This window comes from Drosophila teissieri, chromosome 3R (genome assembly GCF_016746235.2).
Source record: "Drosophila teissieri strain GT53w chromosome 3R, Prin_Dtei_1.1, whole genome shotgun sequence".
Taxonomy (NCBI): domain Eukaryota; kingdom Metazoa; phylum Arthropoda; class Insecta; order Diptera; family Drosophilidae; genus Drosophila; species Drosophila teissieri.
This window is the reverse complement of record NC_053032.1, coordinates 14,297,047-14,322,561: the sequence shown is the minus strand read 5'-3', so window position 1 is coordinate 14,322,561 and position 25,515 is coordinate 14,297,047. Positions and strand designations below refer to the sequence as shown.

Sequence of the window (25,515 nt, the reverse complement as noted above, 5' to 3'; positions counted from 1 at the left end):
TTTTGGCAAATCGATAGAACTTTCGAACTAATATATTTCTTTAAGATTATTAATAAATATTTTTAACTTTTATTGTAAAGGTAAAGTTTTATTATGAAATGGAAGCGATCTTAAGTTTTGAGACATCTTGCAGACTTTTGTTTAGACCAAGTTTTTGGCAGACCCATAGAAGTAGTCTAGAAGTAGTATGTCATTAATTCAATATCCATTAATTACATTTAATGAATATATTTTTTGGAAAGAGTGTGGATCAAGTGGAGGATTATCGAGACGAGGGTTCAACGAGCGAATGGGTAATAGCTGTCAGTAAAAAGCGGGCACTGCATCATAATCCCTGGCCATTAAGATGTTTATCTGGCGCACAAATTCGCTTTTTGGTCTGAAGTCTAGACAGTGGATGAAAGCCATGTTCGCGATTGGCCAACATCACTGTTGGCATTCGCTGTTGGGGACTAATTAGCATGCCATAACGCAGTGTCCCAGTGCATTTAGTTTTAATTTGTGCAAATGCAATTTGTCAGGCACACACAAAATGCTCTGCGTGTGTGCAGCCCAAAATAAATGGCTTTTAATTCATAAAGTGCAGCATATGTTGGCAAGATGTGGCTGCCATGAGTAAATGAAACCACAAAAAGTTTCCTTAATTTGCCTAACAGTTGCAGAATTAATGTTCATTTTTGGTTGCACTTGGGTAAGCACAAGATAGGTTTTAGTTCACATTTGGCTGGCGAAATATTACGAGGACCAAAAAGCTTATGCAACATAAAATCGTTAGTTGGGGTTTCTTTCAAATTGCCTGTTTTTGCTTTATGAAGTTAAAATCCGTATTTTACCAAGAGTGTTTTAAAATGCTTTGGTAGATTTTCTAAAGACTACAATTCACATAAAGACTACAATAATATATAACTTTCTCCTAGTAAAAATATAGGGATAAGTTTACAAATAAAACTTAGTGTTTACACAAGCCGATTTCCTACATGCTAAATTCGTAGAAGTATAAATTTGGTTTATGAGCTACTCTTGGTATTTAGACAATATTGTCAACTCCCTAATGCCGCATACAAGATGCTAATCCGTCACACACGCCCAGTCGATCCACTTTTTTATGGCCGGCGACCGAAACGACTTTCTGCGTCTGTTTGTCTGGGTCGGGACCCTTTTCCATCGATGGGCGACCATCATTTATGCGACATAAAAGTCAAAGGCTGTCAAATAGTTTCGATGAACTTCATCATTTTTATGCGCACGGCGAAAATAGCAACGAGAACTCGTAGATAACCATTCCTTTGCCAGCCGCACAATAAATTTGAGTGGGTTTCATTTTGTGCAAATTTACTATCACTTGTCTCGATGGATAGTAGACTGAAAGCAATTGAAGCATTCAATTTACGGTTTGGCCTAAAAGCCTTTTCTGCTCCTATTTTAAATTCCCCGATGAGCCTTAGTTCATATCACGCATACGCATTGTGTGCCGCACTCAGGCAGTGCGACCGTCATAACGCATAAATAAAAAATAAATAAGCAATTCTGTGGAGAGCCAATGGCGGTGGCAGCAACAAAATAAAGCCAAGCCGATCCCACTGACTGTGCAATAAACTCTCAATTTCATTTATATGTATGAGCCATGTTAGCAATTCAAATGGACGATGTGCCAGATTCACTAAACCATCGATAGCCCTATATACACACAATGTGTATGAGGTGGGCGTGCTAGAGCAATTAAGCCATAAAATACTGTTGCCTACTTTCCGCGGCCATCGATTTTCGCGTCCCTTCAAATCCCTGGAAAAATTAAATGGAATTTATAAGCTGCAAAATCTGTTGAGCACCAAACACTTAACGCCCACTGATTGCTTTGCATAACAGTCTATTAATTAGGAGCCTGCCCAGCCAGGCGCACATGTTGCAATTAGGAGAGTGCATTGAAAGATTTAATATTGAAAAAAGTGAAAAAGATTCTATAGGTTATCTTAGGATATTAAAAGTCCTCCATTTTCGATTAAAAAAATATAAAATAACCAACGTGAGACCATTTTTGAAACGATAAAAGTATGCTTCAAATGAAGGGAGGTCCGTTTCTGGTCCACCCTAATGCAATCGCATATACATAGATATATGCGTTTGGAAACATACGGGCAGTGAGCTTCGCACTTTACTAGGTCTGAATATCCCGAATCCCCCTTTGTGTGGACGAGATGGCTGTGCTGGCGGATCCACTTGGCACGTGCGGATTGATGCGTCCATTTGGAAACTGTGCTGTGGATATGGCTAGAATGTGATATGTTTGACTTTTCGCCAGGGCTCTGTGCCGCTGCTTTGTGTATTTGCTCAGTACAATCCCCATGCCTTGCATCCTATACCTCTGGCCACGGATCTGGTTTCTTGGCTTTGTGGGTGTTGTCGTTGCGATAAATATGGCATTGTTTCACGCATTTCACACGTAGTTACCCCTCGTGGGAGTGTACTCATAAAAGCGAATTTGATCGGGTCTGACAAAAGGAAGGAGCTCAATATAGTCGGATTGCCTAAACACCAACTAAACCGCAATTCAATCGCTGGCTCGTCTTTTCCCAGGCGACGCCTTTATTGCTGAACGACTTATACCTTCTTCCGGCAAAGAGAAAACAACAAACTTATATGGTGGTTGAATTGGGTTGTCAAAGTATAGTAATTAGATAATTATGGATGAGCGATGTCTGTAAGTATTTTAGCCAAGTAAATGCAATGTAATAATGAGTAAGCACTGACTAAAATATTCATCGTTTTAAATGTATAACCACTCCCTAAATTCCAAATCAGAGCAGCAAAATCAATACAATGCCCACTTTATAAACATATCGATTTCTTAACTAGTTTTCTGATAACATCAGGAATTCGTTGAATACATTTTAAAAGCATTCGATGTCGAACAGCTATCTCTGAAGTAAAGTAAATAATTCTTAACCAATCACCGAAATCTGCTCCTCAAATGGCACAAGCTATCGCTTATTATACATATACTTTTTATTTGCATTTAATATATGCCACACTTTTTTTTACAGGCGTAAGACCCTGCCGGCAAATCAAAAAGTTTTATTTGACTGAATTATAAATAGCTGACAGTTGCCATAATAATGATGCATGATAAATAAAGAAGGGGCTTAACGCCTAGCTGTCAGAGAATTCATATGTCAAGCTTATTTTGTTAATTTTAGTTCAATCTTAAAATAAATAAAAATAGCCGGTAATCGTATTCAAAAAAGTCTGTATAATTCCATTGACCAATCGCGCGCAAAAAATTAAAATCTAAACAGATCTACGATTCTGGTTTATCTCAGTCTAGCATCAACGGTATTGCAAAATATTAATCGGAACGCCCAAAGATTTGGCCCAAAACCAGTTCTTTAAGGTCTGCATATATTTCGTATTTGATATGATAATCATTTCTTGATCAGATTCTTAATTAAACAAGTAATGAATGCAGGTAACCCAAAACAATAGCAAAATAAGCAAATAAAACAAATGTTATTTTCTTTACACATTTCTTACGATTTACTTTCTCTTGATTTGTAGGTACAACCAAATTGGGTATTAAAATCATATTTTGTGTTATTTTTATAAATATCCTTTGACCTTTGAGCGGGAATTGTCGTTTTCAATATTAAATCAGAGTTATTAATAACACATTTCCGTTTTAATTCCTACGGATTATAATAACTGAACAGATCAAATGGATTATCAAAGCCAAAGACTTCACGAAGACGTGGGGCCATAAATGCAGTCGGATTCCGGAATTTAATGCTCGCTACCAAAACAAGACCGCAAATTTATGACTGGCTGTTAAAAAATACCGTCTAGCACAAAGAAATTATTGAATCGAATGGCGGCATAACAATCCTAATTAATTGTAAACAAGCCATGAAAAACATCAGCTCATGGCACACACACCCGCGGCACTTGCAGCTCATTTAAGTGGCACGTCGGTGGGTGGTCGTGGGTGAATACGAGTGTGTATGTGAATATAAATGTGAATGTACGTTGGGTGTTGCTTTGTGGGTGGTTCTACGCATCGAGATCCCTTTCGCTGCAGCACAGCGTAAGTGTGTGCGAGAGAGCAAGGAGCGACGGGTTCGTCGACGGTTTTCATTTGTACGATATACTCGTACAATAATATTTTGATTGACTTGCCCCCAACAAAAGTGAAATAAGCAGCACAACAAAGTGGCATTTGATTTACGCCGACACGGAAAACAAGTTGTTAAGCCGAAGCAGTCCGCTAACGGCTTATTCAAAGCGATGAGTTCCATTCGCTGACTAGATTTGTTCGTTGTGAAGTATAAAGGAAAATGTTTTATAACGTTTGAATGAATGAATGATGGGACTGATGAGACGGAATGGATTATCAGTTTCAAGAAATTAATGACTAACCAAACATGAATGCACATGCTACTGTGAATAGAGTCACTTGGCTTATCATGCCAACAGATAACAGATACAACTCTTCTAAAATATGAATAAAGTTCAGATGAAAGTAAAATTAATCTTTATCTTTTATTTATATATATACATTATTTATAAACATCAAATTTTTAATTTTATTTATAAAAAATTTTAATAAAAGCGACAAGATTTATAAACATGATTTAAAAGCATTTGAAATTTCAACAACATTTTAGCTCAAGGTATTAAATATTTATAGAGCATATACATTCTCACTTAAAAAACTGGCCAATACAATTGTGCTGTTATGTGCAGTTCTATTTTTAAATGCGTGTTTTACGTTTTTTCCGTGGAATGGGAAACGCAGACGCCACTGCCGTCTAAAGAGTCAAATACCTCATCCGTCAATAAAATTATGATTCATTGTTTGGTGGCATCGTAGCGAACGCCTTCGTGTATTTTGGCCCAGATCAAAGTGTAGCCATCGGGAGTATTGTAAACATCTTAATTTGCATATAAATACGCATGAGGCATTTCTGTGTAATTTTTTGGAAAAGATTTATTGACCGCGAGGAAATTTGTGTTTGTGCGCGATTTATTTATGGCCTGGCGAGAGGTCGGGGAAGCCGCACAGATTTGTCAGTTCATTAAAAATGAAGCGTATGTAAATGCTAATGAATTTTGCGTAAATGAAGCTTCCACCACAATTGTCAGCCAGCTTGGACAGGCGTGACCAAAAGATGTCACATTGCGGGCAGTCCAAAGCTGTTAATCTAGCAAATCTGTCGGTTAGTTTCACTGAAACAAGAAGTTTATTAGCTATTTATAGATTGCATTATTTAACGCAGGTTTTTTTCGTAGCTAAAGTGTCTTTAGAAAGTAACTCATACTCTAATGATTATCCACTCTTTATTTTCTAAGCGTGAAAATAAAATTAATTAATTTCATGAGTGTTTTGTCTAGAGTGTTTATTAAAAGTTGAACTGCACTCAGGCGGCCGTGAGGTTCGCATCTAATTAAAATGCAGCAAACGCAGTGGAGAGTGCTGCACAATTTGTTGGGTTATAAATTCAAATAAGTGTCGAGGCGGCACCCCAGCCATTGGCAGCGAAACTTTTCCAATAAACGTAGCTTATCGGGGTGTCGGACTCGGTTCAGGCCAGGCTAAGACAAATGCTCGGCGAATGGCATAAACCAGAGAAGAGTAAGGGAACAGAGCTGCAGAGCCAGGGAAATGCGTTAACGGATATTGCTCCTCGCAATCACAAAAAACCAAACGAAATGGCTTTGCCATTATTTACCACAGGCAAATTAAGTATACGCATCGTGCTCACGAGCCAAGTTGCCCAATAATTGCATTGCAGTTGTATTAGCTGTTAACTTCGTGGCTCTTTGATATTTGGCGCATTGCATAACGGGGAACTGAATCAACTGCAACTGCAACAGAAAAAACCAGCGCCATTTGTTACCGAACATTTGCCATTTGTTTTGGCCATTTTTTGTGTATTTATGAGCCTGTTTGGAAAGCGAAGAACAAATGGCCATAAATCAAGGGTCATATGCCGGCCACAGACAATGTTAGTAGCTATCATAAAAAACTACAAAATAAAGTAGGAACTATGGGGGCACTCGAATACATACCGTTTAATTAAAGTACTTAAACTGCATTTTAAAGTCGCATGTGCTTAGAGTTCACTCACATCACGTATACGCCATGCATGCTCATGCCTAAGGAAAACGAGAGCGACAGCGCGTGTGGGATTTTAATTACAGACAGTCGCGCCATTAAAGGCTTTTATGGCACTTCTTTACCAACAATTTTATTGCCAGCGACAAGCCAGCATAAATTTTATGCACTTTTTCACAACAAGGATCAAGCAGATACGAGTAGGGGCATCAGGACGACGTACAGAGCCGTAATCTGCATACAACTATAATCCGGCGACGGTCAAAATCTTTTCCCAATAAATACTTAAATAGCGCACATTTTATAGAATTTCGAATATTTGAAATATAATTTTTGTTGCTTTTTGCCTGTGCTAGTGTTTATATCCCTCTGCTCCACTAGACTCAAGAGCTTAATTGCTTTTCTATTGAGATACGTTAAATGCTTTTGGCTTCGCTCTGCCTGTGTGATGCCATTCACATGCAGACTTTTAAATAAATAATAAAAACAACCGATTGGATGAGTAAAGAGTGGAAATATTTAAAATAAACTAAGCTGTTCGAATAAAATAAAATCAACAGCACTCTTAGTTGTTGGGCAAATTTTTCGTGGAGTGGCAGAGCTAAATTAAAAATATAATTATTTTACTATCCTATCTACAGATACAATTTAACGAGAGGCTTACATTTTTTTCAGTAAGTGCTGAATGTATATTAAAAATTAATGTAGAAATCGATCATAAAAAGGTTAATTTACGTATTTTAATTATTAAAGAACGGAGGCTCTGAAGTATTAAGGCACAAAAGTGAGTGTTTTTTAACACAATCTACTATTGCATGCTTCATTTAATATGTTTTCCGCTTTCATTTCGTTCAATATTGCCAATAGTTTTCCATTTGCATAGCCCATTAAGTGTCGCAAGTTGCCTGTGAATGGGAAGGAGCCATGGAAACGGTGCGCACATCCTTCGACCGGTCCTTTAAGTGGCACTTTAATTTTAACGAGCGCTTAATGTGCCTTTAATTAGAAGATCCGCCTGTTCCGCGCCCTTGGGTTGATTGAATGTTTGCCGTTGAAATAGAGATTAATGGCTGGAGCGGAGGTGCCGGACCGGAAAAGCGGACTCTATTCATATAAAACACAAACGAGGGTACATCCTGTCATTTCAGGTCCTTCGTTTTGTCTTTTATTTACCCCAAGGTTGGCGAGTCCATCCATTCAAGTGGGACGTTTTTTGTCTCGCCCCTGACAAAATGCAATATTAATCATGTCGAGGACCCTCCCGATTGCTGAAATTCCGGCTGATTTCCCACAGCACCGTTCAGGAGACAGCCAATTCAATTAGCAGCTAATGAAGTAATTTCGCCAGGTCACCAATTAATTTGGTTCATTCTTGAGGCATCGGAGTACGCTTCAACAGGTTTTGTGGTCATAAAAGTGTGCCTGCAGCAAATTGGGAAAATATTCCATACGACTGCCATTTTAGATGTCTGATAGCGAGCGTAAACACTTAAACATGCGAATGTCAATCCTGTCTTCCAATTTTTTTTGTTTGTGCCTACTGACACCAGGATTTTATGGTGTTTCGTAGGATAGGCAATTATTTTTTATTGGCCGACCAGCATGTGAGTGCATATAGGTAATCGCCATACAAAAAATTCATGCGGCTGTTTTTCTTCTTCATTTGTCATAAATTAATGTTTTTATTAAAAAAAATTAAAAGAAATTAGTTTAACAGCTTTTAATAAATTCAGAGTGAAATTTGTTGTTACTCAGCCTTAAACAAAGCCGTGTATATAAATTTCAGATAAGCGTTTAAATTTAAGTTGCTTTTATTTCGTTTACAAATGGCTTGCTTTGCACCCCTTCACTGCTAAAAGATGAAAATAAGTTTGCCTGGCCCACGGCCAACTATTTATACACTGAACCAAGCTACATAAAATGTTTCATCATTCAATAAAAGTTTATAAATATTCTCCTATTAATTTAGTCTTATTTTTTTTTTTTAATTTTCAATATCATTATTAAAATGAATTACATAAATATATATTATTAAAGTAATATCAAAATAACAATTATACATACAATTATACATCCAAGTTTGACAGATTACTTACTTTTATATAAATATGTATTTTATTAAATACATTTTATATAAAATGTGAAAGCCCTTTAAACCTTATTTTGGTCACCATATATAAAAATAAGGGCTTGCTTGTGGAAGAGCTGAGTTAGTTACAAATATCACAATTATTCTTGGAGTGCAGACCTCTGTGGCATGGGCGAACTTTATGGCACACAGGGGCATAGACAAAGGCCAAATGAGATGGCTTGCATTGGTAACAGACTCCAGTCGGATGGCCAATTTGGACGCCTGCAGCTGTTACAGTTTCAGATCCAGAAGTTGGCCGTCTGCTTGATTCGACCCGATGTTCATTATCTCGTCTCAATTGGGCCTCGTACAATGCATTAATAGTTGGGCGGCCCAGACAAGTCAATTGTGGTGCGACCTTGGCGTGTGGCGGCTAAGCGGTTCTTAAAGATTCCGGCCAACTGATATTTAACCTTAAATCGCCCGGGTCATTTACGACCAAAATCAAATCGAAACAGTCGAATATAAAGATAAATCGTTGCCATGGCGGCGCAGATTATTGGGGCCCAACATGAACTTTCATTGCTGCTGCAAAATATTGTCATTTATTGTGCGAATGATAGCGATAATTCAGCGATGCCGAATCGGAATTTATGCAGTCCCTTGGGCCACAGCCCAGGACATGTCGTCATCATTTTTTCCGTTTTTGCGTATTGGTCTCGGGTCATTTTAGTGATTCTGATTGACTTTCGAGCGTCCTCCTAATCGGTTACACAGCGCTATTAATTCCACTCGTAAACAATTTCGGAAAGTGTCCTGTTTACGTCAGATCTTGTCAACAAAAGCCGTGTTTGATGTCCTTCGTGTTGGCCACAGAGCATAAACACTTTTAGCCATATAAAATCCGACCCAAACGGAATTAAACAAACACTAGCGCCCGTTAGTTATTTCCGGTTCCGCTCTTTCATTGGTCGCCCAGCCAGAAAGTATGCAATGAAATGTTTCCCTCGTGTGGGATAATAAACACATAAATACGGACAGAGTTTCTCCTCAAGGTCAAAATCGGGCAATCAACGGATTTAGTTACAATCGAAGCCAATCATGTGCGTGTGCCGAGAAACAAGACATAAAAAATCACATAAAATATAATTGAAAGTCTAGTTAGTTCCTCTTTGAATAACTTTGTCTGTGGTGTCTTTTAGACCGTTGACACTTAAAGAAATTATATTTTTGTACTCGTAAATCGTATACTTGGTTCGTTGGGATGTATGTATATAACCGGTACAGGAAAGAGAATCCGACCATATAAAGCATATCTTGATCTGAAGTCGAACTGGAAACTAAGAGAGCCGTAATATTCAGACTTGCTTCAAGTGAAGCCTACGCTGTTAAAGTTTACATTTAACATTTTACATTCGACTACACTTAGAAACTGACAAATGTATACACACGTGCATGTAAAATATACTTTCTAGTTGTTATTCGCAATCATTGAACTTGTTAGAATGACTAGCTTTATTCTTACTATGTAACCGGCATTTACCGGCTACAGACTTCAGCTGAAAGCATGCGCAAATAAAGAGCTGCACGGGTAAGATATTAATATTTTAACAGTGGTATTTTGTGTAAATTAAGTGTTCATGAACAATTGCAGAATTTCTGCGCCTGCTTAAAACAATAGTATCCCAAAAGCGGAGTTCGTATAAATAGGGGATTAATCGGTAGAAAAGGTAGTTCTGGATCAAGCAGAGTAAAACTATCACTTTATCATCATGCAGTCTTCCACTTTCCTGATGGCCATCCTGGTGGTTGCCCTGGTAATGTTGTTCAGCACTCCGGCAGCTGAGGGCACCTTCCTCCTGATTGCATGCATGTTGCGTTCACCGCTTTGCCCGTGGATTACCACCGCATCCACCACCACGGCCGCCGCTGCCGATAAAAAATAATTTAATGAAAATAAAATAAACCATATTAGTTTCACTAGAGTAAACCCTCTCGATCTGGAGAAAATATTCTACTAAGACCAGAAATATTATATAGTTACGCCAAAACTTAAAAAGGGGCACCCATAAATATTCCTCTTCATATATCCCCTCACAGAAAAAGTTTCGAGAAATTATTTTTTCCCTTGTATTTTCTTCAAAAATATCATAAGCAATCACAATTCTTCGTTCACATTTGAAATGCTTTTGCTTCACTTGCGCTGCGCCTATGTCTCTGGGGTCTGCATCCTTAATCTCAACTATCCGTTTTTTATAGTTCCTGAGATCTCCACGTTCATACGGACAGATGGACTTGGCCAGATCGTATCGACTATTGATCCTGATCAAGAAAATATATACTTTATATGGTCGGAAACGCTTCCTTCTGCATGTTACATACTTTTCAACGAATCTAGTATACCCTTTTAAATCGGTTTTTTACAAATATTCAATACTTGTCGGCGGTTTGTTTTGGTAAAAAGCACATGGTTATAAAACTTGACATTTTTATTCCAATTTCCAACATTATTTTTGAAACATACCTTATAAAAAACAAGAGAGAACGCTATAGTCGAGTTCCCCGACTATCTGATACCCGTTACTCAGCTAGTGGAAGGGCGAGTCTTCAACACTGACAGTTTTTTTCGGTTTGAGGGCGTTAGAGTGGGCGTGGCAACATGAATCAACAAACTTGCGCTGCGTCTATGTCTCTGGAGTCCGTATGTTTAATCTCAACTTTCTAGCTTTTGTAGTTCCTGAGATCTCGACGTTCATACGGACAGACGGACAGACAGACGGACGGACAGACGGACATGGCCAGATCGACTCGGCTACTGATCCTGATCAAGAATATATATACTTTATATGGTCGGAAACGCTTCCTTCTGCCTGTTACATACTTTTCAACGAATCTAGTATACCCTTTTACTCTACGAGTAACGGGTATAATTATTAAAATGGGACGAGGAAAGCATTGCACTTCAGATAAGCGTGACATAATCAAAAAACCAATTTCTAAAGGAAAATCACACAGAAATATTGGTCTAATCCTTCAATACTAAAACAAAATGATAGGAAATGCAATCACCTACAACGAGAATCCCGAAAAACGTGGGAGAAAACAATCATTGGGCACCCATCTCTTCAAAAGGCTAGTGCCCGAGAGCAAGAAGGATCCATTTAAAGCTGCTACCGAACTGAAAAAGGATCTTAACATATCCGCAACAGTGCAAACAGTTCACACATGTCTAAGGGAACATGGATTAAAAGGCTGTAGTCCAAGGAATGTCCCTCTTTTAAATGGGAGACACATACCCAAGCGCATTAAGTTCGTCAAGGAACATTTAAATTGGCCATGCGAAAAATGGAGGAACTTTTTATGGAGATGAGGTGTTTTTTTTGGTGGCAATGGATCTTGATCGTATGTAAGGCGCCCTAGGAACACCGAATATAAGCCAAATTACACAGTAGAAGCAATTAAACACGAAGGATCCTGTATAATGGTATGGGCTTGTTTCTCGTACTATGTAGTTGGGCCTATACCATAATATACCATGGTTAAAAACCATCATGGATCAACATGCGTTTGAGGATATTTTGGTGACGATGATGCTACCTTTTGCCGAATACAATTAACAAGACTATGATCCCAAGTAGACCAGCAGGAAAGCCAAGGATTCGTTCCAAAATAAATCTGTTCCTGTTTTGGATTGGCCTGTGCAGTCCCCAGGCCGTAATCCCATCAAAAATTCTTGGTCAGATATGAGAAAAGCAGTTATAGCTTCAAAGCCAACTAACAACGAATAACTTTGGGTATTATTAAGATGTCCTGGAGCAAAATATCCATAAAACGGTGCCAGGACCTGGTTGACTCAATGCCAAAACGTTGCGCAGTTGTTATTGCTAATAAGGGATACACTACCAAATATTAAATTAATGGGATGGGCGTAGTTATACCCGTTACTCGTAGAGTAAAAGGGTATACTAGATTCGTTGAAAAGTATGTAACAGGCAGAAGGAAGCGTTTCCGACCATATAAAGTATATATATTCTTGATCAGGATCAATAGCCGAGTCGATCTGGCCATGTCCGTCTGTCCGTCCGTATGAACGTCGAGATCTCAGGAACTACAAAAGCTATAAAGTTGAGATTCAGCATGCTGACTCCAGAGACATAGAAGCAGCGCAAGTTTGTCGATTCATGTTGCCACGCCCACTCTAACGCCCACAAACCGCCCAAAACTGCCACGCCCACACTTTTGAAAAATGTTTTGATATTTTTTCATTTTTGTATTAGTCTTGTAAATTTCTATCGGTTTGCCAAAAAAATATTTGCCACGCCCACCCTAACGCCCACAAACCGCCAAAAGCTGCCACGCCCACACTTTTGAAAAATGTTTTGATATTTTTTCATTTTTGTTTTAGTCTTGTAAAATTCTATCGATATGCCAAAAAACTTTTTGCCACGCCCACTCTAGCGCCCACAAACCGCCAAAAACTTGCAGTGCTGAAGACTCCTTCGCACTTTCACTAGCTGAGTAACGGGTATCAGATAGTCGGGGAACTCGACTATAGCGTTCTCTCTTGTTTTAATATACAATCACTTGTTATTAATGAATTTGTTACTGTTAAGTTTATATTTTATGTTTAAAGCATTTTTTATGAAATGGTGCTATTATTTCATTCGCCTTATTTTGTAATTTTTCATAAATTTTCTTAAATAAGTTAAGAATTCATAGAACAATTGTGATTTTATTTCCTAAAAAGTGAATTGTTTAACCTTTCTAAAAAGGTGTTTCAGCTCCTTTAAAACCCTAAATTATAGGTAGGAGACTTATTCAAAGTTTTACTGGGCAAGTGGTGCTATTTTTTTTTCGCAGCTGTATGTAACCGGTACAGGAAAGAGACTCCGACCATATATAGCATCTCTTGATCTGAAGTCGAACTGGAAACTAAGAGAGCCGTAATATTCAGACATGCTTCAAGTGAAGCCTACGCTGTTAAAGTTTACATTTAACATTTTACATTCGACTACACTTAGAAACTGACAAATGTATACACACGTGTATGTAAAATATACTTTCTAGTTGTTATTCGCAATCATTGAACTTGTTAGAATGACTAGCTTTAATCTTACTATGTAACCGGCATTTACCGGCTACCGACGTCAGCTGAATGCATGTGCAAATAAAGAGCTGCACGGGTAAGATATTTATATTTTTTAACAGTGGTATTTTGTGAAAATTATACTTGAAAATAGTATAACAATACAAATGGACACAATCTTGCGGCAAGTGTTCTTGAACAATTGCAGAATAGCTGCGTCTGCTTAAAACAATAGTATCCCAAACTCGGAGTTCGTATAAATAGGGGATTTATCGGTAGAAAAGGTAGTTCTGGATCAAGCAGAGTAAAACTATCACTTTATCATCATGCAGTCTTCCACTTTCCTGATGGCCATCCTGGTGGTTGCCCTGGTAATGTTGTTCAGCACTCCGGCAGCTGAGGGCACCTTCCTCCTGATTGCCTGCATGTTGCGTTCACCGCTTTGCCCGTGGATTACCACCGCATCCACCACCACGGCCGCCGCTGCCGATAAAAAATAATTTAATGAAAATAAAATAGAGTAAACCCTCTCGATCTGGAGAAAATATTCTACTAAGACCAGAAATATTATATAGTTACGCCAAAACTTAAAAAGGGGCACCCATAAATATTCCTCTTCATATATCCCCTCACAGAAAAAGTTTCGAGAAATTATTTTTTCCCCTGTATTTTCTTTAAAAATATCATAAGCAATCACAATTCTTCGTTCACATTTGAAATGCTTTTGCTTCACTTGCGCTGCGTCTATGTCTCTAGGGTATGCATCCTTAATCTCAACTTTCTAGTTTTTATAGCTCCTGAGATCTCCACGTTCATACGGGCAGACAGACAGACGGACTTGGCCAGATCGTATCGACTATTGATCCTGATCAAGAAAATATATACTTTATATGGTCGGAAACGCTTCCTTCTGTTAGATACTTTTCAACGAATCTAGTAACCCTTATACTCTACGAGTAACGGGTATAAATACACTTTATACTTGTTATTCGCATCAATCATTGAACTCGTTAGAATATGCCATGATTAGCTTTAATCTTACTATGTAACCGGCATTGACCGGCTACCGACTTCAGCTGAAAGCATATGCAAATAAAGGGCTGCACGGGTAAGACGTTAATATTTGTTTAACAGTGGTATTTTGTGTAAATTCTACATGAAAATAGTAGAACAATGCAAATAATCTTGCGGCATGTGTTCATGAACAATTGCAAAAGCATCTAAGCAAATTTGCTGCGTCTGTTTAAAACAATAGTACCCCAGACTGGGACTTCGTATAAATAGGGGATTTATCGGTAGAAAAGGTAGTTCTGGATCAAGCAGAGTAAAACTATCACTTTATCATCATGCAGTCTTCCACTTTCCTGATGGCCATCCTGGTGGTTGCCCTGGTAATGTTGTTCAGCACTCCGGCAGCTGAGGGCACCTTCCTCCTGATTGCATGCATGTTGCGTTCACCGCTTTGCCCGTGGATTACCACCGCATCCACCACCACCAAGACCACCACTGCCTAAAAAAAAAAATTAAATGAAAATAAAATAAACCATATTAGTTACACAAGAGTAAACCCTCTCGATCTGGAGAAAATATTCTACTAAGACCAGAAATATTATATAGTTACGCCAAAACTTAAAAAGGGGCACCCATAACTATTCCTCTTCATATATTCCCTCACAGAAAATGTTTAAAGAAATATTTTTTCACTTGTATTTTCTTCAAAAATATCATAAGCAATTACAATTCTTCGTTCACATTTGAAATGCTTTTGCTTCACTAGTTAGCTAAGACTATGTTCACTTCCATTGGTAGTTTTTACATTACTGATATTTTACAGGGTGCAAATGGCCGAGTTCACGACTCATTGAATGCGGTTGGTGACGGTGGACTGTTGGACGTAATTGGCCAACCATTCGCCCACCTGGACCTTGTTGACCGCTAGCCATTTGATGTTTGCCTTCACCGCTTCCAACGCCTGTTGACGGGCCGTAGTTCCGGCTCCAGCCTCGGGATATTTGGCAAAGAACTGTTGCATCTCTTCCAGCTTGGTTTCTGTGGAGAAGCGGGCAGTGATCGTGGGGATCAGTCGACCCAAGGTGCGTTCATTGATGCCGAAGCGCTCCACCAACTTCTCCCAGTTCTCACGCACGTAGTCCCACACAAGGCTCTGACCCACCGGGTTGGTGGATATGTACCCCAGCAGGGTGAAGTAGTCCTGTCGGCGCACATTGCTCTCATCCCAGGCCCAGTTGATGTATCGCTGCAACAGCCATGGCACCTGCACAGCGGTTAGGCAGTTCATCAGCTTCAGCTTCTCCTGGGCATCGCTCTCGTCCAGATACAGCTTCCACACTTGATCCCACGCCGCCTCCGTGTTCACCTGTTGCAGACCATAGTAGTAGACTACGTCTCGGATATCTGGATTGGGTCGGGTCTCAGGGCTAGCCAGCCACTGGTTAAACAGCGTGACCGCCTGCTGCAAGGAGCTCTCGTGTCCCAAACTGCAGGCTGAGCTTAGCACCTTAATGCGGAGACGACTGTAAAATAGATCGAATTATATAAGTGTGAGAACGGCAATTAACTAAAGTGAATTAGCTTAATATCTTACTTTTCCAAATGATCGGCCGCCACCGTAAAGGTGACCTTCTCTACGATGGGGTTAAGCAGTTTACGGGCGTAGGTGGTGAAGTTAGTGTACAAATCCGTGTAGTATACGCGGTTCCTTAACGTAGCCAGGGCAGAGGTGCCCACGCTCCAGGGCACATAGTCCTGTTCGCTTTCAAGGTAAGATATCAGATCCAATGCCACGGAGTAGTTAAGCTGTCCGGCAGCGGCCAGGGTATTGGCATCGTTCAACAGATGAGCGCGATCGGCGGTAGTGAAGGTTTCCCGGGAGTTTTTCAGGACAGAAATAAGTTCCGACCACTGATTGCTGCCGTAGTTCACCCGGTAGTAGCCCACTTGATTTGTGTTAATCTTAATCCAGGTGGCTTCTTCCGGAAGCGTGATGGTGGCCTCATTGTCATTGTGGTTGAATATTAATGATTGGACTTCACTGTTGATGCTGCTCGTGTAGGTAATGGGAATCGACCAACGGTAGCTGTTGAAAGAAGTATTGTTAAAGAAAGGCGTGCAAGCTAGTTTTTAAAAACCTAATCAGCTTTTTTTTTCCACTTACTTGAAGGACGATGCTTCAGCTTCGGCTGCGTAGTCATCTTCGTTGGCCAGGAAACGCTTTTGGGTGAGCTTATAAGTACTGCCAGTTTTCTCCACCTCCACAACCGGAAGACCCATCTGTTCTGTCCAGGTTTGCATGATCTGCCTGCAGATTACATAAAAGGTCTTTAATACGGAATTCGCTTTCTATTAAGCATATAATTTACTTACTTAACGTCAAAGTCCAGGCCCTCTTCCTCCTCGACGGCTGTGAGGTAATCCTCAGTGGTGGCAGTTCCGTAGATATGACGCACCAAATAGCGGGTGGTTGCGTTCCTCAGCTTTTCCTCACCCACCAGATTCTCCAGCATGCGAACCAAGGAGGCTCCCTTGGAGTAGGTGATGGTGTCGAAGTACTCCGTGATCTCGGCTGGACTCTCAATGGACTTGACAATTGGATGGGAGGCTAAAGTGGCATCAATGGTCAGCACTGGGTGCAGCTCCTCAATCACAAACTGATTGTCCATATCCCATTCCGGATGCATTTGCTTCACTCCCTTGTACTCAAGGAATGATGCGAAACCCTCGTTTAGCCACAGATCGTTCCACCAGTTCATGGTTACCAGGTTTCCGAACCACTGGTGGGCCAACTCATGGGCCACGACGATGGCCACACGCTGCTTATTCACGCTGGAACTGGTAGATTCGTCGTACAAAAGAGCCGTCTCCCGGAACGTGACCAATCCCCAGTTCTCCATCGCACCGGACACGAAATCGGGAATGGCAACCAGATCCAGTTTTGGTAGCGCGTACGACACGTTGAAGTAGTTGATGTAGTAGGCCATCACTCCGGCAGCAGTGTCCAGGGCGTACTGCGTTTTCTCCACCTGTGCTGGCGGCGCATAGACCTTCAGTGCGATGCTGGTTCCCTCCACAGTGGATTCCTTGTATTGAAAATCAGACACCACAAAGGCGGCCAGGTAGGTGCTCATGGGCACAGTCTCCGCGAAAGTAACCTCGGTGATATCGCCATCGACAACCTCGCTGGCCACTGGCATGTTGGACAGGACGTGGTACTCATCACCACTGGGACGAGCCACCGTTATGGTGAACTGGGCCTTCAAGGCGGGCTCATCGAAGCAGGGGAAGGCTTGGCGGGCATAGGTTGGCTCGAACTTGGTGGAGATGATCGATCTGAAATGGGATTAAAGAGCTTATCAGTATTGCTAATTTACCAAAGTCTAAATAGCAAACAATTATCGGTGCGCTAAAGAAGAAATATTAATAGGTGTTATGGCAGTTAAATAAGTTGATTCAGATAGAAATTAGGGTCTTTTGGCAGCGTTAGTGAGGAACATTCTGTAGTAGTTAGTTCGATGGTTAGTAGACGGGCTACCTGGAGCGGTTCTTCAGCTTGTCCAAGTAGGAGCTCTGGTACATCCCCGTAATCCGATCTACGAGCGATCCCGTAAAGTTGAGCAGCAGGGAGTAGTTTCCGGCCTCCAGCGGCTGTTCGAACTCGGTGACCCAGTACTCAAACTCCGGATGGGCAAAGGTCAGCGAGGGGGTGATGTCCCTAAGTGGCGCTCCTGATTCGTCGAGGCGCTTCACCTCCACGGTGCTCACATTCAGTTGCTTCACATGGACTGGGATGAAGGCGATGGGCTCCAGAACTTGCATGCTGATGCTTATATTGCCGGAATAGTTCTTCCGTTCGAGATCGGGGCGCAAGTGAAGTCGGTACTTGCTTGGTTTAATCTGTTTGGGCAGTCGGAATCCCAGATTCTGGAGCACCTTGCTCGCGGCTTTTACAGCGGGCGCCACAGTGGCCATTATGCTCGATTTTCTGCTGGTGGGCACTTGGGTGGTGTGAACGCGATTATCTAGGTTTTGAGTGCGATTAAATGATCAATAAGACGCCCAATATTATTAATGCTATCAGTCTCTAAAAAGCACAGAACAGTGTGACAGTGGGTCGAAAATGATTTATTTAAATATGCTTTGTAATGTTAAATACTCCCTTGAATATACCAAACAGAGGGCAGCAAGGTTGGAAACTTGGATAGGTTCATTTGGTATTTTTACCGCAGAAAATGCGCGCCAAATTCAGACATGATTTCAAGTTACTTCGAATTTTTTCTTGCATTTATCTGATGCTACCTCAATAGTCTGACAATTACAGAAAAGAAAATGTGTGCCTTATATAACATGTTTTAAACATAAAAAGTATTTGGCTTTCTTAATTCCTAATTTAATCCAACGCTTGAAATAGGAACATCTGCTTGACTATGACTGTTCGTTTACTTTTGGAAAATTCCAATAGTGCTCTTTGTTCCCCGCTAGGCAAACCAACCTGAAAGTACACTGATAATGGGCTTGGTGGAGAGCAACTGGTCCCGGTCCACGTAAACCGTGCGGATGGTGGAGTTCAAGGCCCACTGGGAAGCATTCGCGTGCTGCTGCCTCTGGTGCTCCTCGGCTATGTTCTTGCCCACGTAGACGAGGGCGCCCAGCAGGAAGCCGCAGAGGACGAGCAGGAAGATGCAGAATGCGGCGAGGGTCAGGATCGTGTTGCTGGGGGCCTTGTGGGGCCGATTGGTGTCCTTGATCCGGTGGTTGTCGTCTGTGGAGAGGCTGCTGCGCGGGCGTACGTTTTTCGCTGCATACATGACTTTTAGTTTCTTGCCTTCTTATCTGTACTTCTTTTTGCGTTTCTCAACTTATATATATATTCACTGGGCTGGGCGCGTTCTACAACAGTAAATCACTGGAAAACATTATTAAATGCCACGATCGGTAAGCTCCACTTTAACTGTAGTGTCTTCGTCCAACTGAGGGGCTGTCCCAAAATGCCACAACTTCATACAATCTATTGTGTCATCGGCGAGGTAATTCGAGAGCATCATAAAAGTCGCGTACTGAATTACATGCGTCGCCGCTGCCATCATCATTTTTTTCTGTTTTAATAATCTCCGAGCTGCTTATAAACAAACCCGGGTTTTTGTACCCGGCTTTTATGGAGGTGGCAGGTGAAGGAGGCGGGGCAGCTCAGCTTCCGACACATTTCACTCTGTCTCCAGGTGGAGATTGCCTCAATTTCGCCTCGCTGCAGATCAATCAGATGCCTGTTATTTTTGTCTCCCAGTCCCCGCCAACGGTCACGTAATGAAGTTGGTCATTTCGTGAAATTGTTACTACAAATACTCGAAGCCATTTTTTAGTTCGGTAGCTAGGTTTATAAAGTTGGTGTTGGAACTGGGCTGGCTAACCGCAAGAGTTGCAATCGGAATCCCCGGGCTTGTCGCAATGATACGACTTTCTATAGAGGCGTCTCTGCACAATAACAAAATATGGACCATGAACGCCAAGAAATTCAGTGATATCAAAGTAAAAACACTTGTATATCAGCTGGGCAATAAACACCTCCATATTATGTCTGTGGGTAGTCAATTCCATTGGGGGGGTTCTTTAATAGAAGGTTAGCGATTAGACTAATGAATGGAAATATAGCTTATAAGCATAAGTACTATACACATTCTATTCAATTGAGCGTGTAATAAAAAAAAATTAATATACTTTTCTTTCTGTGTACGATTGATTGACGGATCGCAAAAGGTTGTTGGCTTTTTGCCTGTCAATTTACGGAGTCTGTTGCACAAATCTGCGCAGATTGTGCGATGGGAAGAAATTGCAGATGCCATTATTAGCATTGGAAATGAATTGAGCTACCCGCAGAGCCATGATCCACGACTTGCATTTCGGAAATTATGCCAGGATATAGGAGTATTATACCAAAAAAAGAACAATATGCAGCTGCACTATCACACGGAGTACCATTCACTCTGAATTGTGCGAATTGAGGAATTCGAGGTTGCAGAATATGCTAATTTTCACCAGCCAGCAGGCAATTGTCTCTGATACCCATAGTATAATACGTATACTCCCCCTTGCATCTTCCGCGGATGATGTAATGCTGACTCAATTAGGGAGCGCACATCGCACAAAGCCACCGCACATCGGAGTCAACAAAATTGCATGACTGCCACCTTATGAGCGCCGGAAAAAAAGCAGCCAGAAGATCTGCAGACAATGGTCCGTATATATACCACATGAGTCCATATATCTGCGACTGCCAAGAGCCAATCGGACACGCCCCATTGCACAGATGTGGATATCTCGGCATTCTGAAGCCGATGAAGCGATGATCGCGGGGGCACAAGCCATAACATAACAGTTCTCATGCTTCGCTAATGAGTCGCATAAATTTCACTACTTTGAAGATCGAGCCGAATGCACAAAGAAAAAAAACAACAATTTGAACTAATTAAAACTCTTTTGTTAATAGTAATTTTATATATAATATCTTAGGCGATCATTATACCCGTTACTCCTAGAGTAAAAGGGTATTCTGGATTCGTTGAAAAGTATGTAATAGGCAGAAGGAAGGGTATCTGATAGTCGGGGAACTCGACTAAAGCATACTCTCTTGTTTTTATTTTGTAAATTGATTCAGATAAATATCACTTGCCACATTATATTTTGGTTTACCACAGAGCAAAAATGCATTAAAATGTTGGAATTCGAAACGGAAAGCTTACATTTGAAACACGTTCCTTGGACTTTTTAAGGTCATAACTTTCACAATATACACAAAGTCGGCGAGCAGTAGCCAGAAAAATGCAAATCGTTATACGTGAGAAGTGCGCCCCAGAAACACCCAAAACTCAAAGTAAGTCCCAGACATGAAAGAAATACGACCCATAACACCCGCGATGGTATGAAATTGACAAAGGTCGACTATACGTGCCTGCAATTTACGATATGCACAAAGGGAAAATTAAAATAAAAACAATAAATTAAAGGAAGATGGGTTGACAAAGAAATGATTGCCACAATTTGCATGTTTGGGGTTAACGGAATGCGAAATAAATTTACTATCAATCAATGGGTTGCATCACTTTTTACGCAAATACACTATAATATTGGTTAGTAAACATCGGCCTTGACTTGTTTAATTTACTGCTATGCATTCAATGATACAAACTTTATAAATAAATTCATTATTGGACAAACAGAAACTCTATACCATGCGATATTCACTAATATTTATGTAAGCATTGTCAACAGTTCATTGAAAAAGTGTTAAGTTTTGAAAATCGAAATCTATAAATATAAACATTCAAATAAAAACAAAGACTTGGCATTAGACATAAATAGACGATTAATAAGTTGGATATAGAACAATACTATGAAATTGTGTATATTTCTGTATAAAGATCAATGTATTTTGAAGTGTTTAATTGTATAATTTACACCCCGTCAAAGGTGTCAAGTGCCTTATCAATTCCACCAACAGTCAATAATTTACATTATTAGCACAAAAATCCAATTAAAAACCCTGCACTTTCGAAGGTTCTTTCCCACCATTTGGAAATAAAAAATTTCTATTTCGCCCAACAAGAACGAAAAAGAAATCAGTGTCAATGAAAATGAAAAAAGTTTGACCACCGAGCTTCGACTGAACTTTCAAGAACAAAACAAACCCAGAAAACACAGCGAGAAACGGGGAGGGGAAACTACTATGACAACAAGTGGCTTGGCAGTCAATGATGTCGACCCATTTTGTTGCGGCTTTTGGAAGAAAGTATTTTCTCAGCGGCCATTGAGTATTTGCCGCATTGGAGATGTAAACTCGACGCATTTGCTGGCCAACAACCACAGATACACAACAAAAAAAGTTAAGTTGCCATCAACAGCTATGATACAAACTGAAGATCACTTGAAGAGGTAAAATGTCTATTTGCTTTCATCATATTTATAGTATATTACAAATAGGTTTAAAACTGGCATTTATAAGATTAATAATTAATAATTAGTAATTTTGAGTGCATTGAAATATTTCCTATTATCAGAGTGGTTACAATTGTTGATAAGAACTGAGAATAAAAATGTGATCAATGGGAACGCGAAAAACAGAATCTACTTCTTGTTGATATGACGCTTAGCGATATGGTTCGATAATAGGTTAGAGTAGATATAATTCTTTTCTTTTTTCACAGTGCAGCGACTGTGGCCGATTTAAGGCCAAGAACTTGCGCGGCAAGTGAACTATGTATGCATTTGGCTCCAAGCCTGTTTGCAGCGGTCCATAAGGGGTGGGGGAAAGGGGGAGAAGAGTGGCAGAGAAAGAAGAAGGGGAAGGGGAAGGGAGCGGTGCAACCTGTTTGATTCAGCCATGTGGAGTTCTGTTGGCCAGCCTGCGATGGCCCGTTGTTTATCGAAACGAGTGCCTGTTGAAAGTCAAAGTTGGCATAGAATCCGGTGGTCGCATTTCAGCGAATATTAAAATTAGTGATCGCCTCAATGCGCCCAATTAAAACTAGAATTTTGATCGCATAACGGCGTTGCGGTGACAATGGTCATTTGGTCTTGGCGTGGAGCTTTTGGAGCGGACTCAACGGTTTCTGATTGATCTGGGCCACTTATTATCTATTATATTCGTCGCATTTCGCACTATGCCTTTTACTTGATTCACAGTTGAAATCACAGCTTTTCGTGTCTCGACTTTTTTTGTCTACGAATGGCATTAATTGTCACTTTGCCGGGTCCGAGAAATATTCCCTCGGCTAATTTGATAACGGCAATTGCCGGACAGCTATCATTCTTGATTCAAATCGTAGGCGCGCACTCGAGAAATCCGAGAAAACGAAGAACACCGAGAAGAAAGGGGATCGAGTGTCGTACTGCGGCTAATTGAGATCGTATGCGAAGACGGGATCCGCTCGTTTCTATCGCGGCCGTCGCGCTCTGCTCTGAACTTCCAACTGAAGCGGGCTCCAAAGTTGTCACGGTATTCGAGCTTCTCCGGAAAGCTCTCTCATCAGCTGAGACCGGCTTTTCTAAGGCCCCAGCACGCGGTGAGCTCCAAACATTGGGGGTACTCCCTTAACATAATATGGGGTCCGATGGGATAAACATGTAAGGTACATACATCTATATTCCATTTAAATGAAAGTTACAAACCAAGACGGTGAATTTCTTATTGGTTTCAAATACTGACATTAGAAAGCCAAAAGCCTTTCTAGGAAAGGGTTCTCACATCATAGTCTAGACAAGCTAACAAAACCTTACTCATTACCAGATAGATATACCTTAAAATGACTCACCTATCCAGTCCATCGGCATCCGTGTAGTTGCTGATGTAGCTGCCCACCAGACTGCTCAGGTTGCAGTCGAAGCTGGCGGACAGTGTGTAGGCCTTGTTCAGACTGAGCACCTCCCTCAGCGTGATCAGGAGCAGCTCCCGGGACTCATCCAAGTTGATGCTATCGATGGCCACGCGTATGCGCGCCATCATGTTCAGGATGCTGATGCTGTGCACATTGAGGTCCTTGGCGTGCAGGACGATCAGATTGGTGACCGCGTTCAGCTGGAACTGGATGGACACGGTTCCCTCACAGGCACCGGTCTTCAGGTCGGGCTCGTAGTACAGCTTGTACTTGATGGGCTTCAGTTCCGTGGGCAGGCGCCATTCGATCTGCGGGATTGTAAAGATTATTTAATATCCATGCTATTGATAATGGATTTTGGCCCTATAAAGTGGCGATAGGACAAGGTTGATAAGGTGGCGATAGGAAATAGCACTGTTGTGGTCAAGTCGTAAACAAAGTGGACCTCACTGCAACGAATTTCGCCTTTGGTGGATATAGCGGCTACATATTGTGAAATTAGGGTCATTGTTTATGAGGTGCAATTTCAGATATCAAACAACAATCGCTGTACTACACAAAGTTTGAACCCTTAGCGTTTTCGGTTTCTCATCCATTTGCTTTATTGCCTTAAACTGAGTACATTTTTGGAAATATTGTCTATCCCTAGTATATATGTGAAAACAATATACTATTTTCCTTCTTAAATGCTTGCCAGCAGCCTAATTCTCATGAATTTCTATCCGGAACAGAAGTCAGCAGGTGGCTTTGAATATATTCCTCCAGGACATCCAACATCCTTTTGGCTTCGTCCAACTGCAGCCACAAATTATCCCTGTGTACCACCACAATCACGAGGGCAACGATCAAGCAGGTTGACAATAGACCAAAGAATATAGCCACGCGTTCAGCGGTGATGCAGTCTATGAAAGTATATATGTATCTCGGTATTTCCCCAAACTTCCTTCGATATTTATAAATACCCTTAATCCTGTCCTTCGTGAGTCCCATTTTTGTGACTCTTAACTCTGTGTTAGCCGCAATTAAACTAACTAAAATGCCCCAAGAAATTAGCCGCGTTTTGTATTATGATAAAAAAAGAAAAAAAGATTGGCCAAGCGATAAGCACTTGAAATGACCAATAAGACCAATGTAGGAACTTAATAAATTCGAAATTAGAGCCACGCCGACTTTACGACTAATCGCTGAAAATTTTCCTACTCGGGGTGAGGGTTTTTCTGAACTAATATCTTTTCAAGCTATCACTAGAAACTGTGTAGATGAATAATCGAACTCACCTTTTCAGGATCCGGCAGTCCTGTCGGCAAAGTCGGATAGATGGGATTGCTGGTGCTGGAAGTGCTTCCTGTACTGGATGTTCCTCCGCTGGGGGTTGTGTCACTTCCTCCGCCAGGTGTGGTGGTAGAGCCAGGCTCCGGGTCATCCGTGGGCCTATTGGGATCTGCAGTGGTGGAGGTCGTGGAAGTGCTCGTAGAGGTGGAAGACGTGGACGTGGTGTCCGCTGTCAATGCGTCGATCTTATCGAGCGCATCCTGCAGATCGTTCTCCAGATCCGCGTTCTGAACGGCCAGCACAATCGTGGCCACACAAAAAGCAGTGGAGGCCAGGCCCAAAAAGATGGCCACTGACTTTACAGTCAGCCCTATTGTTAATTCACATTAGTTTCTGTTTCTCCGGGATATGCCACTCTATATATAAAACTCACAGGCAACCATTTTAGGGATATTCTTCTTCGATGGGTTTTACTCTACTGCTTCCACTAGGCTGGAAGTCAAATTGGAAACTGAATGCAAGTTGCGAATCTGACCCCACAATTTGGACTTGATAAACCTGACCAGATTGCTGGCCGATATCTAGACTATTTACTATA

The 25,515-nt window shown here is 40.9% G+C and overlaps 5 protein-coding genes across 9 annotated transcripts; 3 read left to right on the top strand and 2 right to left on the bottom strand.

The window, feature by feature from the left end:
• The first annotated feature begins 9,915 nt into the window (after positions 1-9,915).
• LOC122621615 lies at positions 9,916-10,167 on the top strand. The gene has a single exon (XM_043799540.1). The coding sequence runs from the start codon at positions 9,950-9,952 to the stop codon at positions 10,121-10,123; it is 174 nt and encodes a 57-aa protein (XP_043655475.1). The 5' UTR covers positions 9,916-9,949; the 3' UTR covers positions 10,124-10,167.
• A 3,373-nt stretch (positions 10,168-13,540) lies between these two features.
• LOC122621505 lies at positions 13,541-13,828 on the top strand. The gene has a single exon (XM_043799375.1). It carries the CDS (start codon positions 13,590-13,592, stop codon positions 13,761-13,763), a length of 174 nt encoding a protein of 57 aa, XP_043655310.1. The 5' UTR covers positions 13,541-13,589; the 3' UTR covers positions 13,764-13,828.
• A 732-nt stretch (positions 13,829-14,560) lies between these two features.
• Positions 14,561-14,830, top strand: LOC122621046. Its single transcript, XM_043798774.1, has one exon. It carries the CDS (start codon positions 14,610-14,612, stop codon positions 14,775-14,777), a length of 168 nt encoding a protein of 55 aa, XP_043654709.1. The 5' UTR covers positions 14,561-14,609; the 3' UTR covers positions 14,778-14,830.
• A 126-nt stretch (positions 14,831-14,956) lies between these two features.
• LOC122621040 (glutamyl aminopeptidase) lies at positions 14,957-25,430 on the bottom strand. Of its 5 annotated transcripts, none has more exons than XM_043798769.1 (7): positions 25,351-25,430; positions 24,923-25,287; positions 23,583-23,953; positions 16,648-17,610; positions 16,439-16,582; positions 15,869-16,360; positions 14,957-15,797 (listed from the first exon to the last, which is right to left on the bottom strand). In XM_043798769.1, the coding sequence occupies exons 1-7, from the start codon at positions 25,358-25,360 to the stop codon at positions 15,122-15,124; spliced, it is 3,021 nt and encodes a 1,006-aa protein (XP_043654704.1). In that variant the 5' UTR covers positions 25,361-25,430; the 3' UTR covers positions 14,957-15,121. The 5 variants fall into 5 exon arrangements, with proteins under 5 accessions (XP_043654704.1, XP_043654703.1, XP_043654701.1 ...); XM_043798768.1 differs by lacking the exons at positions 23,583-23,953; positions 24,923-25,287; positions 25,351-25,430 and adding exons at positions 17,813-18,299; positions 18,770-19,167; positions 22,936-23,241; XM_043798766.1 differs by lacking the exons at positions 23,583-23,953; positions 24,923-25,287; positions 25,351-25,430 and adding exons at positions 17,813-18,299; positions 18,770-19,183; positions 22,943-23,241.
• Positions 24,289-24,655, bottom strand: LOC122621045. Its single transcript, XM_043798773.1, has 2 exons — positions 24,608-24,655; positions 24,289-24,547 (listed from the first exon to the last, which is right to left on the bottom strand). Exons 1-2 carry the CDS (start codon positions 24,633-24,635, stop codon positions 24,354-24,356), a joined length of 222 nt encoding a protein of 73 aa, XP_043654708.1. The 5' UTR covers positions 24,636-24,655; the 3' UTR covers positions 24,289-24,353.
• Positions 25,431-25,515: the final 85 nt, after the last annotated feature.

Coding starts and splice junctions, on each gene's coding strand:
- LOC122621046 (XM_043798774.1), top strand. CDS start 14,610: ATGCAGTCTTCCACTTTCCTGATGGCCATCCTGGTGGTTGCCCTGGTA.
- LOC122621615 (XM_043799540.1), top strand. CDS start 9,950: ATGCAGTCTTCCACTTTCCTGATGGCCATCCTGGTGGTTGCCCTGGTA.
- LOC122621505 (XM_043799375.1), top strand. CDS start 13,590: ATGCAGTCTTCCACTTTCCTGATGGCCATCCTGGTGGTTGCCCTGGTA.
- LOC122621040 (XM_043798768.1), bottom strand. CDS start 19,085: ATGTATGCAGCGAAAAACGTACGCCCGCGCAGCAGCCTCTCCACAGAC. Junction 18,300..18,769: donor CATTATCAGTGTACTTTCAG/GTTGGTTTGCCT, acceptor CTCAAAACCTAG/ATAATCGCGTTCACACCACC. Junction 15,798..15,868: donor GCGGCCGATCATTTGGAAAA/GTAAGATATTAA, acceptor TCTATTTTACAG/TCGTCTCCGCATTAAGGTGC.
- LOC122621045 (XM_043798773.1), bottom strand. CDS start 24,635: ATGGGACTCACGAAGGACAGGATTAAGG. Junction 24,548..24,607: donor CACGAAGGACAGGATTAAGG/GTATTTATAAAT, acceptor ATACTTTCATAG/ACTGCATCACCGCTGAACGC.